At 44.3% G+C, this 18,327-nt stretch overlaps 1 protein-coding gene across 1 annotated transcript in view; it reads left to right on the top strand.

Annotated features, from left to right (window-relative positions):
- The first annotated feature begins 250 nt into the window (after positions 1 to 250).
- TGFB1I1 (transforming growth factor beta 1 induced transcript 1) overlaps positions 251 to 18,327 on the top strand; it is a 32,861-nt gene continuing 14,784 nt past the window's right edge. Inside the window, exons 1-5 of the mRNA XM_034419797.3 lie at positions 251 to 580; positions 10,959 to 11,095; positions 13,675 to 13,754; positions 14,843 to 14,985; positions 17,899 to 17,995. Of these exons, the coding sequence (XP_034275688.2) occupies positions 568 to 580; positions 10,959 to 11,095; positions 13,675 to 13,754; positions 14,843 to 14,985; positions 17,899 to 17,995 (470 nt within the window). The 5' untranslated portion in view covers positions 251 to 567. The remainder of the gene's footprint in view (positions 581 to 10,958; positions 11,096 to 13,674; positions 13,755 to 14,842; positions 14,986 to 17,898; positions 17,996 to 18,327) is intronic.

The following is an 18,327-nucleotide window of genomic DNA, read 5'->3' as shown; positions in this document are numbered from 1 at the left end:
TTTTCATAGCTGAAGAGGCTTCTGGGGTGAGAAGTGAAATGTCTTCAAAGAAAAGACACACACCAGAAAGTCCAGTTGCCTCTTGAAAGAAGCACCTTTGGGACTCAACTCAAAATCCCTCCCACCCACATCACCCCGCGAGGCGTCTCGTCTGGAGAGGCGAGGGTCGGTGGGTGGGTGGGTGGGTTGGGGTCCCCCTTGGATGGGCCGACGCTTCCTTGCCCCTAATTTAACCATCTTCCCCTGGAGTGGACGCGAGGCCACGACGCGCGCGACGTGTGTGTTTGTTAGGTCCGTGTCGGGGCGGATTGTGGTGGTGATGGGGCTGGTGGGGGTGGCGCGTCCATCCTTCCTGCCCGAGCGCGAATCCCCTTTGCCATAAATGGTCACCCGCAACTGCAGCGGCGGCGGCGGCGGCGGCAAGGCAGCCAAGACGGGTTGACGGGCGGACAGGCGGGCGCGGCAACAAGCACGGAGCCGCGCTCCGGGAAGGCGCGTCACTGGGGTGGGAGCCGCCCAGCTTGCAACTACCGGCCCGGAGTCCGGACCCAGCCGTGCCGGCCCGGGATGGACGATCTGGGTAAGAAACGCCCGGAGGGAAACCCACCCTCCCCTCCACCCGTCTCCGCCGCCGCCGCCGCGTCCTTCGGGTCTCCAATCTCTTCCCCTCTCGCCCTTTCCCCGCCTTCCCCCTTCGGCTCTCGGCTTGCTTTTTTTTTTTTCCCCCCACCGAGTCCCTTCTTTCGCGTTGCCCGCTCGTCATTTTCCCTTCCTCCCTCCCTTCTCTTTTTTTTCCTCCTTCCTTCTTAGCATTCCCGCCTTCCTTTATTGCTCTTCGGCCGGACTTTCTTTCCGCTCTTCTTTTTTCTTCCTTCTTTTCATTTCCAAACGGGGCGGCAAGGGGGGGGGGGGGTTGGATGGGCGAGAGGCCGATGCAGTCGCTGCACATCATTTCTCTCTCCCCCTCCCCATTCCACTTTAAAAAACAAAAAACTTCTTTTCTCTTTGCGTCGCGTTCTCGCGCAGCGACCGCCGCGGTTTTTTATTTTTTTTTTTAAATTTTGGCACTCGGTTTCCAATTCCCCCCCCCCTACACACAGCTTTATCTCACGCCCTTCTCCAACCCCCTTTGCAAAATCCCCCTTCCTTCCCTCCTTCCTCTGAGACCTTTTTTGCGTGAGGGTCGCCTCCCTTTTTCACCGGAATTGCCCTTGCGAAGGAAGGGCGGGGGTCGGTGGGTGTGGAACTGTCTGGCTTCTTCCCACGAGAACGTGGGAATGCGACTGCCGCGTGGGACGGGCGTTTGCAAACCCGGAGGTTTTTTTTTTTGCCTTGCGTGTAGGGTCTGAGTTTTAATTCCAAATTGGAGGATTAAGCCTGACATCCCCGAGGGAACCATCACGTGTGAAGGGGCTGTCCTGCTTTGCAAACTTCCCCGATTGTGGGTTCTTACGCGTGTGGCCTCTAAAGAAGAATTAGGGGTGACATGATAGCAGTATTCCAGTACTATTTGAGGGGCTGCCACAAAGAAGAAGGGGTCAAAATGTTCTCCAAAGCACTAGAGGGCAGGACAAGAAACAATGGTTGGAAACTAATCAAAAAGAAAAGCAACCTGGAATTAAGGAGAAACTTCCTTAACAGTGAGGACAATTAACCAGTGGAACAGCTTGCCTCTAGAGCAGTGGTTCTCAACCTGTGGGTCAGGACCCCTTTGGGGGTCGAACGACCCTTTCACAGGGGTCGCCTAAGACCATCAGAAAACACATATTTTCAATGGTTTTAGGAATAATTTTATTGTTGGGGGTCACCACAACATGAGGAACTGTATTAAAGGGTCGCAGCATTAGGAAGGTTGAGAGCCACTGCTCTAGAAATTGTGCAAAAGCATTGCATGCTTTTAAGAAGAGACTGGAGCCTCTACAGTCACTTGTCTGATATAGGGTCTCCTTCTTGAGCAGGGAGCTGGACTAGAAGACCTCCAGGTCCCTTCCAGATTCTATTCTATTCTATTCTATTCTATTCTATTCTATTCTATTCTATTCTATTCTATTCTATTCTATTGCCTTTCGGGGGGAGGAATGGGGCAACTTGCCATGGCCAACTCACTGCAGGACAACTCACTGTGGGACAATTTAACAATTCTATTTAATTATTTAAACTAAATAAAAATTATTTTCATTTTTGCCATTCTCATTTCATTCTGTCTTTCCTTTTGCATCCTTTCTTTAATGAGTCTATTCCACCATTCCTTTGGTGTTAGTGTAACTCTTGTCTGGCAGTGAGTTGTCCTGCAGCGAATTGGTCATAGTGAATTATAGACCCTTCTGGAATGGGACAGCTTGCCGCAGCCAACTTGCTGTGGCCAACTCTCCATGGCCTCTCATCCTTGTAGCTGGCGGTGGGGGGGGGGGAAGAGAAGGAGAGGGTGCCTTTCCTCAGCCCTTCCCTTCTTGAAAAGGAAGGAATGCTATTTCTCAGCGTATTCCTGTGGCTTCGCGGAATTGCTGAACCAGCCTGCTAGACAAGCTTGCTTTGCAGTCTTCATTCTCCTCTCCTCTCCTGCCTTCTGCATCCTACAACTGCTTCCAGAGAAATCAGCCTTCCCCTCTTCTCACTTTGCCTTGGGAGAAAGAAGCAAAAAAACAAAAAACAAAAAAAGGAATTAAGACCTGGATCCATCACTCCAAAAAAAATGCTTTGATGCTATCTTGCAAATTTCCCTGGAAGCTGCCACTGGAGCTCAAAGCTAAATTTATCCCATCTGACCCTGGGCAGAAACAACTACAAAGCCCATCCGCTCCAGCCAGTTAGTGGAGGTTGTGCAGTGTAAGCTTGGGGAGGGCTACCCAAGGCAGCAGCTGCCAAATTCTAAAACAGGACTCTTAGTATTTGTTCTGTTTTCTTTCTCCGCTCCCACCCCTCTGTTCTTGACATAAGTTCCCAGTTTTCCAATGTGGTTTTGGTCATTGGCATCCTCAAATGGTTTTTATCTAGGATGAGATGCAGACTTCCTGGCTGTTGGTGTGAATTAGTATTTCTCAAACTTGGCCTCTGTTGTGGACTTTAACTCCCAGAATTCTCTAGCCAACCATGCTGACTGGGAAATTCTGAGAGTTGAGGTCCATAAATCTTCAAGTGGGAGTTCAGGTCCACAGATCTTCACATGGCTGCTTCAAGGTCCACAGATCTAGAAGTTGAAGTCCACAGATTTTCAAGTGGCTCCACAGATGTTCAAAGTCCACAGATCTTCAAGTGGAGTTGAGGTCCACAGATCTTCAATTCTGGGAGTTGAGGTCCACAGATCTTCAAGCTGCTGAATGTTTAAAAACATTGGTGATGCAAACACTCCAAGGAATCTTTTTATGTTCAGGAAATCAAACCATCATTTAATAGGCCTGGAAGGAGGACTTTCACAGTCCAGTTGTCAGGGAGTTCGCTTGCCCCATCCTGCAGGGCATGCTTGTGAGTAAAAGCAGTTCTTATCTAAGCTTCATTCCAGCCTCTGTAAAAATATCTTATATTAGCTTCTGCATTCTCTAAGATGGATTCCACAAGGATTTGTGAAAATACCTCTTCTACTGAGCAGGAAGCAGATTCAAGGGTAATGAGCTAAGCTATAAAGTTTTGCAAAATTCTTCCAAAGGGGCCTCAGAAATCCATCCTGCAATCTTGACTGGTGGTTAGTTCCCATCCCAGCCTAGCCTTCCTTGCAGGATTCTTGTGGGGATGCAGTGGTGGAATTATGGCTAGAGGAAGCTGAGCAGGATTACAATAGGAGGAAATAAAATGAGAATGGAAGTTGCTGATCTGGTGAGGATCTTCCAATGGGATCCTCTGGCTGGAACATCGGGGTGAAGGATCCATGCTATGAAGAAGGAGGTGGCTTGATCCCATCTCTTTCCCTCCTCTCCCGCCCCTTTCCATGTCTTACCCTCCCTTCTAGCGCATTGCATTCCTGCCTCTCCCCTCTGTGGTTTTTCCCTAGACGCATTTCTGCCCCGTGACATCAGACCAAAAGGAGCAGGAATGAGAAAGATCTTTCTTCGTCCCCTTTCCCCCTTTTTTATGCTTCGCCATCCCAGAAAGTGGCTGGAAAAACAGTTAAATAGTCCCCTTTTTCTAATTAGCATTTCCAAAGCGCCCTCCTTCCAACACTCTCTTCTACTTCTATCCAAGGATAATCTGGGGACAAGAGCCTGTATTGGCTGGCGAAGAGACGGGTATGGAAGGGAGGTCTTCTGCTGGGGGGGGGGGGGAGCTGGAAGGCTGTGGATCCAAGGGAAATGGGAGATATAGCCATAAAAATGTGAGAAGCCAGGGTTTCTAGATAAGGGCAGACGCAAAAGTCACCTCTCCAACCTAGAACTTCCTGACCGTTGGAACAATTAACCAGAGGAACGGCATGCCTTCAGAAGTTGTGGATATTCCAGGTTTTTAAGAAGAGTCTGGATCACCATTTATTCAGAATGCTATAGAATCTCCTTCTTGGCAGGCAGCTGGACTAGAACAGGGGTCCCCAACCTCCGGTCCGTGGACCAACACCAATCCGCAGCATGCAGGAAACCAGGCCGTGCAAGAAAGCGAAGCAGTGTCCCTCTTTGAAATATTACTTCTTCCCCCCAATCAGATTTGCCCTGATCCTACTTTCACAAGACACTTAAAGATCAAGTCTGGGATCCTGATGCATGTAATGCTAGTGAACTGATTTCTTGCTTATATTGATGGTGGGATACCCTTGAGGGTTCTTGCCTGCTATTTTATGTCAGTTCTGTTTATTATTTTGGTAGTGGGTTAATTCTGTTTTAATTGTCAGCCACCTAGAGTCCTGTACATGAGATGGGGAGAGCATATACATTTATTAAATTACATACATTTTCAAGGACAAACTAGAAATAATTTGATCTTTTCAATAGGAGTCAACTGCTTAAAGAAGTGAGGTAAAAAAAATTAGATTTCTTTTATTCCACTTTTATTATTGGTTATAGATCATTCAAGGTGGAAAGCATACCTAATACTACTTCCTCCTATTTTCCACACAACAATCCTGTGAGGATGATTGGGCTGAGAGAGAGGGAGTGGCCCCAAATCACCCAGCTGCCTTTCATGCCTAAGGCACGAAAGAGAGGGGGAGGGAGAGAGAGAGGGAGGGAAGGAAGGAGAGAAGGGGGAAGGAGGGAGAGAGGGGAGGGAGAGAGCGGGAAGCAGGGAGAGAGGGGGGCGAGAGAAGGGAGGGAGAGGGAAGAAGGGAGAGGGGAAGGGAGGGAGAGGGGAAGGGAGGGTGAGAAGGAAGGAAGGGAGAGAGGGAGGGTGGTAGAGAGGGAAGAGAGGGAGAGGGAGGGAGGGCGGGAGAGAAAGGGGGAGGGAAAGAGAGAGAGATGTGAAATGCATCAGAAGCCACAATATGAATTATAATCCAAAATGGGAAATCTGAATAACATAGGACGGTATTATTTGAAAAGACTGTTCTGCCCAAATACTTCAATGTAGCATGTTTCTGGGTTGTCCTGGTGTGATTAGCTGCTGCTAATTTTTCTTCAGTAGCGTTCACAGAGTGAGTTACCATCTACATAGAGTCAGAAGTGGCAGAGTCCTTCACTTGGAATTTATAAGCACTTAAAATGACCATGGAGGAAATACCAAACTGTCTTGGATTTTGGGGAGGTACTAACACAAGTATTACCAACCAAGTACTATCGTATGAGCTGATGCATCTGGTAATAGTTGGTTTGTATTAATACCTCCCCAAAATCTAGGGCAGTTTGCTATTTCCTCCATGGTAATTTTATATATATTTTTCCCACTGACCAAACTCTCCACAGAATAAATATAAAATATACATATTTTTGTTAAGTGTAAGGTATTTTGGTTATGATTTGGACTGATAACTGTGGCCTAGCAATGAAACTGGTCCTCCAGAGTGGGTTGAACCTTTACTCTTCTTGTCCCAGCCTGTATGGACAGCGGTCAGGACATATGGGATTTGCACTTCCACAAATGACCAACTTAAATGGTAAGACCTTTTGTCAAGATTTTGCGCTCCATGCCTTGTCCTCAAAACCCAAGACTGAATTCAGTCTTCTTGGAGAGGGTTGGGGACACAAACTGAGGAGGGAGCTGGGTCTGGAGAAACTTGGAGGAAATATTTTAGCTGGGCAGTGTTTAATAGTAGGTAGAGCTTTCCCTAGCCTGGTCCCCTGCAGAATTCCCAAAATTGCTGCCTGGAATTTTGAAAACTCTGATCCAGGGGTCTCTAACCGTGACAACCTGTGAAGACCTGTGGACTTCAGTTCCCAGAATTCTTCACCAGAGGAATTCTGGGAGTTGAAGTCCACAGATTTTAAAGTTGCCAAGAATGTGTACCCTTCCTCGAGTCTAGTCCAATACTTTCAGCCGTAGGGCTACCAGGCAGCTTTCCAAAACTCTGGAGCAGTGTTTCTCAATCTTAGTAACTAAGATATGTGGGCTTCAACTCCCAGAATTCCTCAGCTAGCATGTTTGTGCATTCAAAAATGAATGGCTAAGCTAAGGACAATGAAAGAAATGCCACCCTTATTTAAAAGGTGGACTGCTTTAGTCAGGGAGAAACCTTTGAAGACCCTAGCACCATCAAAGGCATAACAGAAATCTTATTTAAATTACTAGAACAGTGTTTCCTCAATCTTAGCACTTTTATAATGTGTGGATTCCAAGCAAAGCTGGCTGGGGAATTCTGGGAGTTGAAGTCCTCACAAAAGGTGCCAGGATTGAGAAACATTTGAGGTCAGGAAGAAATATAATAAACAGATTATAAAATAAATTGCCCCTTTATAACACAATTCAAAGAGTTTTTGTGCTCTTAAACACTGTGAACAGGGGATGGTGCGAAGAGGACAGAAGTGAGGAAGATGAAGATTTATGGATGGTTCACCCTGCTGGGTTTCAGAAAGGCCATCCAAGCTAACTTGTTTTTTTGCAACAGGCCTGCTTTTGGGAGGTAGGGGGAGAGAAGGAGATGTGAGCTGCTGCTTCCTATAATTTGAAGATTAATGAAAACAGAATTATCTTTATCTCTGGCTCTGTGTTTTCCATTAGGTAGTCCTTTGTGTTTTGGGCTGTGTAGTTTTTAATTTAATTGATGTAAGTAGAACAAGGAAACTACCCCAAAGTAGCTTCAACTGGAGTGGCACGTCAGCCCTGCAAATAAATAAAACAAATATCTAGTAGATTTATATCCTATCTTTTTTCTAAGGCAGCCATTTCCATTATTGGGAGCTAAAAATGTCAGTATGGCTGGCAGAGATGTGCAATTAAACCTCTGCCCCCCCCCTCCAATTTTGATTTTTGTTCCCCTCACACACATACAGGGTGTCCTCGATTTACAACCATTCGTTTAGTGACTGTTTGAAGTTATAATGGCACCAGAAAAAGTGACTTATGACCATTTTTCACCTTATGACCATTGCAGTCATGTGATCAAAATTCAGGCATTTGGGAACTGGGGTGTATTTATGACAGTTGCAGTCTCAGGGATCGTGCAAAAAAATACTGGACCAAAGTACACACTGGGCTAGAAAAAATGATAAAGGAACATATAGATTTAAAACCCTATAATATTTCTGTTGGGCATCATACCACACAAATATAGTAAAAGAAATGCATACTTAATAATACATGTGTTAATAGTGGCCAGAATCATGTTCGCACAACATTGGAAGCGCGAGGAGCTCACCACAGAAGAAAAGATAATAACAAAAATTTAGAATGTGCAGAAATGAATAAACTAACATTTGAAATTAAGGAAAAGGAAGACACTGAATATTTTGAGGTATGGGATCTGTTCTATCGATGGTTAAATCGATAGAACAGGAGTTAGAGCTTCAAAAACCATAAGAGAAAGTTTAATCTTATTATTAGGATTGTTTACCGTAACTTTGATTAATTTTGATTAGTACTAACAATTAATATACATTGATGTTATGAGGGAAAAGCACTATTATTATGAGATTACTATTAGAGAATACTATTATCATTACGGTGATGCTTATTACTCAAAAGAACTGTAACCAGACAACATACTGTCTATATGGATTTTGAATATGTTACTCTTTTTTATTCATATTAATAAAACAAAAAAAAAATTAAAAAGAAAAAAATACACACACACAAAAAAACCCCACTACTCTCTTGCTTAACAACAGAAACTTTGGGCTCAATTTTGGTCATAAGGCGAGGACTACTTGTACCCCATGTGGACTCTTCAAGAGCTCAGTGTGCCTTAAAGTAGATTTTTGTGGCATTTTATCCCATGATAGACAAAGAAGTTGGACAGGAGTGAGTTTCCATGGTTGAGGGTAGAGTCACACCTTGGTCTCCTCACTCCTTGTCTGACACCTTCATCCTAAACGACTCCTGTGGGCCACTGAGGAGTTGTTTAAACCAGCTGTTGTTCTCCCGAATAACTCTTTTATGATCTGACCAGCTTGCAGGACATTGAATTTGGGGTGTGAATGTGTGTGTGTGTGTGTGTGTGTGTGTGTCAAAAGGACCTCTGTAAAACTTGCTCCGGGGTGGAAAAGGCTTCTTGCACAAAAGGTTAATTGTGCGGAAAGCAAAGAGTGTTTTCAGGGGTTGAAGAAGACACAGAAAAAGACAGGACAAAATGAAATCACAGATCTGTGCAGGTAAAGTATGTCAGTGTCATAAATCCTAGCCTTTCTTAGTCCAAGATCCTCACTGAACCAGTGAGAAAGTTTCTGAGCATGTGCAGAGGAAGCATCCCAAAGGAACCTGGAGCTCAGAAACAATGCTGACAAAACATGAGCACAAATAGAATTATGAAACTCTTGTTACTTAGAGATCTATTTTCTTCCTCCTAGCCTATTGGCATCCTGTCTTGACTTATTTTTAGTATTTTTTTAAAAAAATTGCCTTCAAGTCAGCATTGACTCCTGGCAACTGCCTGGAATATTCCTTGTAGGTTTCTTGGCCAAGATTGCAGAACTGGTTTGCCATTGCCTACTTCCTAGGGCTGAGAGAGAATGGCTGGCCCAAGGTCATCAAAGTGGCTTCGTGCCTAAGATGGGGCTAGAATTCAGTTTTCCAAGTGCTTTAACCACTATACCACGCTGATTCCCTTTCTAACCCAGTCCCTCTCTGTTTTTCTTATTGGGTCCTCATGTGGATCAATACGATAAAAAATATAAGTTTATATCAGAGGATTTTATAGCAAAATGAGGTTCAACTCTTGTTTTTTTGAGCAAGGACTTAATTGGAAATGGCTTGGCGTCACAAGAGTGGAATTTCCTTTTGTGGGATTAATGAGGACTAGTGACTTAGACAAGCTTCTGCTTTGGTTAACTGCTTCAAGTTAAGAGGCTTGAGGGCCAGGAATTTGGTTAGACCCAAACCTTGCAAATTTCCACAAAAATTTCCACTTTGATGCAAAGTGTGGTTTTTGATGCAGAAGAAATTAATTTTACACTTCACTTAGCCATTATTGATTTCAATGGGACTGACGGATGTAATATTTCAAAATTCAACTAAGATCTGAAATACCATATTGTGGCCCAGTACAAATAGTCCTTTACTTATAACATTTCAGTTTATGACCATTTGAAGATACAACATCACTGAAAAAGTGACTTAGGACCATTTTTCATACTTATGACCGGTGATCATTTAATCAAAATTCAGCCGCTTGTCAACTGGCTCATATTTATGATGGTTGGAGTGTCCCGGGGTCATTTGATCCCTTTTTGCGACCTTCTGACAAGCAAAGTCAATGGGGAAGCCAGATTCACGTAACAACTTCAGTGATTCAGTTAACAACTAAGTGAATGAAAAGTCATAAAATGGGGGCAAAGCTCACTTACCAACTGTCTCGCATAGCAACAGAAATTTTGGGCTCAATTGTGGTCATAAGTTGAGGATCGCCTGTAGATCAAGCATTTCTCTTTTTTGTTGGAAGTTCCACTTAAGATCCTTCTACATTGCTGGGAAAATTTTGAGATTGTTGTGCAGAGTGTGTGCCTGCCTGCCTGCTTGCCTTCTTCCTCCCTCTCTCCCTCCCTCCCTCCCTCCCTTCCTTCATTTCATTCCTTCATTCACTCACTCACTCACTCACTCACTCACTCACTCACTCACTTACTTACTGGATTCATTTTTTGGCTTTCTGTTCAACAAAGACAGTTAAGACAGTTCACGGAACAACAAAGACGAAGAAAGAAAAAAAGAAGACAAGACCCTATATTAAATACAATTGCAATCATGGTGGTAGTCCAACTTGGAATTTGAGTGTTTTTAGAGAGGCGGAATTATTATTATTATTATTTTAAATCACAAATTTCCCAGTGGAATAACTTTTGGTGTCCAGCCTGGATGACAAACCTGAATTTCTGCTTTAAGATGGGAATAACAAACCAACAGGGGCTGTGCAGGTAATCCTCAATTTATGACTATAATGGAGCCCAAAATTTCTGTTGCTAAGCGAGACATTAGTTAAGTGAGTTTTGCCCCATTTTACGACTTTTCTTGCCACGGTTGTTAAGTGAGTTGCTGCAGTTGTTAAGATAGTAACACAGTGGTTAAGTGTAGCTGGTTTCCCCCATTGACTTTGCTTGTCAGAAGGTCGCAAAAGATGATCGCATGACCTTGTGGCCCTGCAACCGTCATAAATATGAGTCAGTTGCCAAGCATCTGAATTTCAATCACATGACCCTGGGGATGCTGCAATGGTTGTAAGTGCAAAAAGTGGTCATAAGTCACTTTTTTCCAGTGCCGTTGTAACTTCAAACAGTCACTAAATGAACTGTTGTAAGTGGAGGACTTCTTGTATTTCTTTGCAACATTTCTCTTTCCTCTGCTGTTCACAAGACTTTTCCTCTGTTCACTCCCCTTAATATTTGGTTCCGCCTTCCCTTTCTGCCGCCTCTGTTTCTTCTTGTGTCTCATTCTCGGTTATGCGGTCTTTTCCCTTCCAGATGCTCTCCTGGCTGACCTAGAGACCACCACCTCTCATATCTCCAAACGCCCCGTTCTACTCACCGACTCCGGGGGATCCCACAATCAAGAGAGGACTCCAGTTTCCAAGCCAACAACTTCATCTTACAACTCTCAGGTGGGTTGAGAGCAGTGGTGGGTTGCCCCCAGTTTGGACCGGTTCTATAGAACTGGTAGTAAAACTGGCGGGAGGCTCAGCCCACCGACCCCAACGTCATCAGGAAGTGCGCACACGTGCAGAAGCGCACATGCGCGCGTAGCCCCACTGCAAACCGTTAGTAGAACCCACTCCTGGTTGAGAGTAGTGGAAGACAACTGTATTGACTCATCTGTTCAGTGTAGCCCAGTTGGCAACTTTAAGACATGTGGACTTCAACTCCCAGAATTCCCTAACCAGCAAAGGGAAATCTGGAGTTGAAGTCCATATATCTTAAAAGTTGCTGAATTTGTATAACATTCAGCTACCGCCTTAAAGTGCTGTCTCTGAGATGAAATAAATTGTGGGAGCAATCATGCTGTTCTTTCTTTCTTTCTTTCTTTCTTTCTTTCTTTCTTTCTTTCTTTCTTTCTTTCTTTCTTCCTTCCTTCCTTCCTTCCTTCCTTCCTTCCTTCCTTCCTTCCTTCCTTCCTTCCTTCCTTCCTTTCCCTATCCCATTTGTTCCTAGTTTGGCAATGCAGTGGATCTGTCCTGTCTTCCTAGGCCGAAAGCCTTACCATCCTAAACTGTAGAAGGCAGAAATGAACTGGTGAAGCTTTCTGAGGCCTCAAGATGAAGTTTCATTTCCAACTGCCAGCATCTTTTCATGACATCAAGTCCTTGTTTTATTAAAACAAAAGACGGTCATTATGATTTCACTGTGGTACACCAATCCTTTTCTAACTAAAAGCTCCATCAGCACTGATATCATAATCAGCTATTCTCGAGAATAGTAAGTAAGCTTCTGCTTACTTCAGAGTTATTCTGGGTGTAAAACTATCCTGGGAAGTTGCATAGAGACAATGGATTTGTGGTTAAATGTGTGAAATAAGAATCTTGGTGGGTTTTTTTCCCCCCCTTCACTTCAGACGGGCTTGCTTTGCTCTTTGCAATTGATAGGCATTATGGTTAAGGGTTTCAATGCTATTCCAGTAATCTTCGATCTCATTCTTTCTTGTTCCGCTCAAGTAGCTTTTTTTTTTTTTTTAATGTTTATTCAGAGACAGGTATTTTGTCTCTTTTTGAAGGACAGCAGCACACGCAGTTCCCCCCAACCCCCCAAAAAGTAAAACTGCATTTGAAGGAAGATGGATTAATTGTACCGGTAGTCCTTGATTTACAACCATTTGTTTAGTGTCCATTTGAAGTTATAAAGGCACTGAAAAAAGTGATTTATGACTGTTTTTCACACCTACGACCGTTACAGCATCCCCATGGTCATGTGATCAAATTTCATACGCTGGCCTGTATTTATGACGGTTGAGCATCCTGGGATCATGTGATCCCCTTTCTGATAAGTAAAATCAATGGGGAAGACAGCTTCACTTAGCAGCCATGTTACTAACTTAAACAATTGTGGTGATTCGGTTAAAACTGTGGCAAGAAAGGTTGTAAAATGGGACAAAACACACTTAACCGCTTTCTTGCTTAGCGACAGAAATTTTGGGCTAATTGTGAGTCGGGGACTAACTTCTATGCGTTAGTTTCCAGCCTTGTGCCTCCATACTAAAATCAGTTTCTGTATTTAACTCAGCAGATTTGTTTCCTCTCCAAAATTAATTTCTCTGACGAAATGCAGAGAATACAACTTCATTTGTGGTGTCCGTCTGCACTTCCACAGATCCAAATGGGAATTTAGCCCAGTTTTCTATAATATGCGCACATGCATTTTGGTCCAGCTGCCCATTTATGAGCAAATTTTTCCATAAACCTATAAAACCTTTACATTTTACAGAAACCTACGAAAACTTTAAGACGTTTCCAGCTTCCAGGGGCAAAGAACATAATGTTCTGTCCTTGGAACTCTTGGAAAAATCCCAAGTGGTTGGAATTTTACTGCAAGTCTCATTGGTGTCTGGCAGAAGCTCCAATGACATCATGGCTTAATGATGTCATCATGCAAGTGATGTCATGATACAAATGACATCATCCATACCCACAGCACTTGTGACAATTCTGCTAATGGAATAGAATCCTGCTGCAATTAAGGGAGTAGCCTGCTTAGGTTAGTGGGCCTACCATATTGCTCCTAGCTTTACATTTCAGGGGTAGGGGGGAAACATCTGGAGACTTTAGAGCAGGGGTGCGCAATTAATTAATTTTACCAAGGGGCCATGTCGGAAACTGGAACTTTAGTAGAGGGCCGGCCGGCCGGACCAATAGAGCTGTGAAGGTGCGAAAGGATGCACGCATGCACATCCATAAATTGAAAAAATATTAGCAATGTCCTTCAAAATAAAAAGCAATCCATGAGGGCTAGACAAGGATGGCCAAAGGGCCAGATGTGGCCCAGGTATGTTTTAGAGCAATGTTTTTCAACCCGGTTGAAAGTTTTTCAACTTTAAAATGCACAGACTTCAATTTTTCAAGGCTGTTCTTTGCTGCAGAAGTTGCATTATTCAGGCTCACCAACACTGAAATTCTTATTTGCCTTCTGAATCCAGTTCTATTCCAGCTCTTCCTTCTGCTTTATATAAGTTGCATCATCTCATTTCTTTCAGGCTGGAAAAGCAGCCATGTCGGCTGATCCAATCCCAACATCGACCCTGCAAGGCGGGAGCGACAAGGAGCATCTCTATAGGTAAACCGAAGGGCATTCTGCGAATAAATTTGCTAGTGGGTTTCTTTAACGCGTGTAGGCACCATTCTTTTGATTTTATTTTCCAATTTACCATTGCAGGGGAAAAAAAAAGATCCTGAAATAGAAAAGGACAGAAATAACTGCATTAAACAGGCCTTGACTAATTCCTGGGAATTCTAAACAGACTTGTTAGTCACTGGATGGGAGACCACTATGAGATCCCAACACTAAGTTAGATGTAGAAGTAGAAAAGTCTTTTTAAAAGAAAAATCACACTATTTCCATGCTGTTGCCAGGATCACCCTAAGATCCCCAGGGTTCAAGCTTGTTGAATGGGGTGCTTTATTTTCTATACAGAGGAGAACCACTTGGTGGAGATTAGAGGGTGAAAGGAATAGAGAGGAACAGGAAACCTTCATGGGGAGGAAAAGACGTGATGATGATGATGATGATGATGTGATTTGAGAAAGAGCCAGATGTTGGAAGTCACTCCAGTGCTCTGCAGGGCTGGTCTGCATTTTATATAAATTGCATAAAGAAAGACCCAGTTTTTATGGTTTCGGTTGTCCCTGATGGAAACAAGAGTGAGCAGCTGCTGTTTCTGCTCTCAGGGCAGCTGTTAGGTGGCAGAACCACAGCTGGAAACATTCTTCTGCCCTCTTAGTAAGGCAGAAGTTTCATATCCAACGTCCTGGAGAACAGCACACAGTCCCCCGTCCCCCCTCCAGGCAGGCCTTTAACCTTGCAGGATATGGGGGTAGCAAACACTGCCCAAGGGATGGAGGAAGAATTGTGGGGGGGGGGGAAGAGAGAGGAGTCTGGAGGCATTTGGCCTCCCTGGGAGCTTTGCCCAGATCCTCTGGCCTCAGTCCAGAGCTTCCATTAAGCGGAGGGATCCTATAAATAGCTGCCACCCTTTCCTCTCCATCTTCCCTGAAGAGGCAGGCACCGCATCGCTCTCTTCAAGGTGTGGTGGGAATTCAGGCTGTCCACCCTCGTCCTCCTCGCGGATGCTCCTTGCTTGGAGGGGCTGCCCCCAAACCCTCTTCAGCCATTCATCCTCGCCTCTTTTGCCGCTCACCCCACAGTACGGTCTGCAAGCCGCTGTCGCCCAAGGCGAAGGAAGCCGCCCCTCCACCCTTCTCCTCCTCCAGCGGGGTGCTCGGAGCTGGGCTTTGCGAACTGGATCGGCTTCTCCAAGAACTCAACGCAACCCAGTTCAACATCACAGGTACGTGTGTGTGTGTGTGTGTGTGTGTGTGTGTGTGTGTGTGTGTGTGTATGTGTGTAGGGGGGGACATAGTGCCATGGATGGCTTTTCACATGCAGAAACGCTTGTGGAATAGTTATTTTGTGATGTACACAAATCTTTCCTTCTATGCTGGCAACGTAGAGTTCACTAGCGTAGACGGCTTTAGAAACAAAATTGCTCCGGTTATAGAGGAATGGTGGGGCCGATAACTTTTAAAATAGAACCTCCATTTGACAGAGACATTTTACCTCAGAAAATTAGATGAAGTTGCAAGCCAACTTCGGGGGGGGGGGGAGCATTTTTTGGTGTGGCCAACCTTCTTGGAAGCCTCTTTTCTGTATTGTCCCTCGCATGATCAGAAGTGGCATCCAACTGGACTCCACAACATCACACCAAGCTGGAATGTCTATTGTTTTTGGCTTGGTGTGATGCGCGAACCCAACCATTGTCATTTGTTAACCGTGATTTATGGCTCGGCGTATTGTGTGAACCCAGCCAACCCAGAGGTGGTTTTTCAGTAAACCATCGCTGAACTAATCATGACTTTGAGTGCCAATGTTTGCTGTTGTCCAGAAAAGTGATTCTAAAAGGATGAAATCACACATTACAGCTCGCTCTTGCCTGGATTGGTGTCCTCATAACCCTCATACAACCCTCATAATTTCTAGTCGGCCTAGGAACAAAATGGGCCATGAGTTATAAGAGACATGGTCCACTACATCTGGTCTGCAATGGGGGAATAAGCATCCTCTTCTCCCAAGACTTTTTCAGATCCTGAAACTAAGTCTGAACTAGCTAGATGTGACACAAGAGCAATTCAGAATAAGGTTCTCTCCTTAATCTTTAGGCTGTCTTCTGGTTTGTCTCCCCAGTACAGGTAGTTAAGTGCTTGACTTAACAACAGTTCATTTAGGGACTGTTCAGAGTTACAATGGCACTGAAAAATGTGAATTACGCCCATTTTTCATAGTTACAACTTCTACAGCAACCTTATGGTCACAGGATCAAAATTCAGATGCTTGGCAATTGGTTCATATTTATGGCCTTTGCAGGGTCCCAAGATCATGTGATCTCCTATTGTGACTTTCTGACAAGCGAAGTCAATGGGGAAGCCAGATTCACTTAACAACTGGGTTACCACCTTACCAATTGCAGTGATTCAGTTAACAACTGTGGCAAGAACAGTCGTAAAATGGGTCAAAACTCCCTTAACAAATGTTTTTGCTTAACAACAGAAATTTTGGGCTCCGTTGTGGTCGTAAGTAGAAGATAACCTGTAGTTCTTTAATTTAGCCATTACAGGCAGTCCTCCACTTACGAACACAATTGAGCCCCAAATTTCTGTAGCTAAGTGAGACATTTGTTAAGGGAGTTTTGCTCCATTTTACGGCTTTTCTTGCCGCAGTTATTATTGGTAACCTGGATGTTAAGTGAATCTGGTTTTCCAATTGACTTTGCTTGTCAGGAGGTCGCAAAAGAGGATCACGTGACCCCATTTATTTATTGACCCCAGGACACAGCAATGGTCATGAACCAGTTGTCAAGCATCCAAATTTTGCTCACATGGGGATATTGCAAAGGTAACTCGGTAACTATGAAAAATGATCATAAGTCACATTTTTCAGTGCTGTTGTAACTTCAAATGGTAACTAAATGAACTGTTGTAAGTCGAGGACTACCTGGAGTTTTTAATTTAGCTATTACATGCATGCTCTGCCTTTTCCTTTGATACTCAACTTGGTGTGGCTGGGATATCACCTTCTTTTATTGTTAACACAACAACCCTGTGAGTCAGGTCAGGCTGAGAGAACCAGATCCAAAGACTCTATGGTCGAGTGAGAATTAAAATGGGGTCTTTTCTGACCCCCTCCGGTCTCTCTAGATCAGTGTTTCTCAACCTTGGAAGCTTGAAGATGGGTGGACTTCAACTCCCAGAATCCCTCAGCCAGCGCTGCTGGCTGGGGGATTCTGGGAGTTGAAGTCCACCCATCTTCAAGCTACCAAGGTTGAGAAACACTGATCTAGATGTTGTCAAACGTTCAGTACTAGGTAAATAAATCTGGGTGGTCCTTAAAGTCCCATGAATACAAGGGTTGGTTTGCATAAAACGGCTGTGAAAAATGGCTCCAGGCCTTGCTTTTTGCTGTGGTATCTGGGGTGTTTATTTGGTGGTGGCTGGGGAATTCTGGGAGTTGAAGTCTATACGTTATATGCTTGCCAAGTTTGGAAAACGCTGTTATAAATAGTTCTAGGCTAACATAAAGCAGAGCAACCAGGACTGCTTCATTTCTCAGTCAAAGTCTGCAACTTCCAAAATCCGCCTAAGGCTCTCTTGGCAGCAACTGCACCATTTGTTAAACAGAGTCGCCTCTACGTCTTGGAGGCTCTCTAAATGCATCTCCCGTTTGCAAGCAGATTTGCCCCACCCACTGCCGATATATCCCATGAGGCTTGACCTTTCCTTGCAATGGAGCATTTATTTCTTCCTCCATCGGCTTCCTATGATTTGCACTTTCCAACAGGAGGCAGGTTTGAATGAAGAATGGAAGTTCCTTCTCTGCCCTGGGTGAAGTTGCCAGATCTCAGCGCAGCAGGAGGAAGTTGCTTCTTCCTTTCAATGTATTTCTGCCCAATTTTCCAAGTTTTTTTTTTACCATGTACTTCCTCTGTGGGTGTATATGTGTTCTCCAGATGTTCTTTCATGCCTAGAAGTGTGGCAGTGTTGCCCTCTGATGGCTGATGTGTGGAATAGCACATGACTCAAAGATTTTCCCTTCCCTTCCCTTCCCTTCCCTTCCCTTTCCTTTCTTTCCCTTCCCTTCCCTTCCCTTCCCTTCCCTTCCCATCCCATCCCATCCCATCCCATCCCATCCCTTCCCTTTCTATCCCCAGATGAAATAATGTCCCAATTCCCATCCAGCAAAAGTCCTGCTGCAGACAAGGACAAAGAAAGATTGGATGATTCAACAGACGGTACTTCTTTATCCCGGTAAGTGGCTGATACATGGGTGAAACTGAGATAGAATTTGCCACTAGTTCTAAAGAGGTCTGAAAAACAATTGTTTTTGATGTACTAAAGCTAAATACTAAGTAAAATTCTCTTATCATGATAGGTAATTAGTATTTCTGTTTTATAACCTCCATTATGACTTTCTCCACTTTAAGATGGTGGACTTCAATTCCCAGAATTCCCCAGCCAGTCATGCTGCCTGGAGAATTCTGGGAGTTAGAGTCCACCCATCTTAAGAGTCAAGGTTGAGAAACACTGGCCTAGAGAATCGAGAGATCAAAATATCCACTGCTGAAGTAGAATACATTACC

Source organism: Pantherophis guttatus, chromosome 4, assembly GCF_059756535.1.
Source record: "Pantherophis guttatus breed Tessera chromosome 4, ASM5975653v1, whole genome shotgun sequence".
Lineage (NCBI taxonomy): Eukaryota > Metazoa > Chordata > Lepidosauria > Squamata > Colubridae > Pantherophis > Pantherophis guttatus.
The sequence above is the reverse complement of the archived record's forward strand: the minus strand, read 5'-3'. Positions and strand labels throughout refer to the sequence as shown.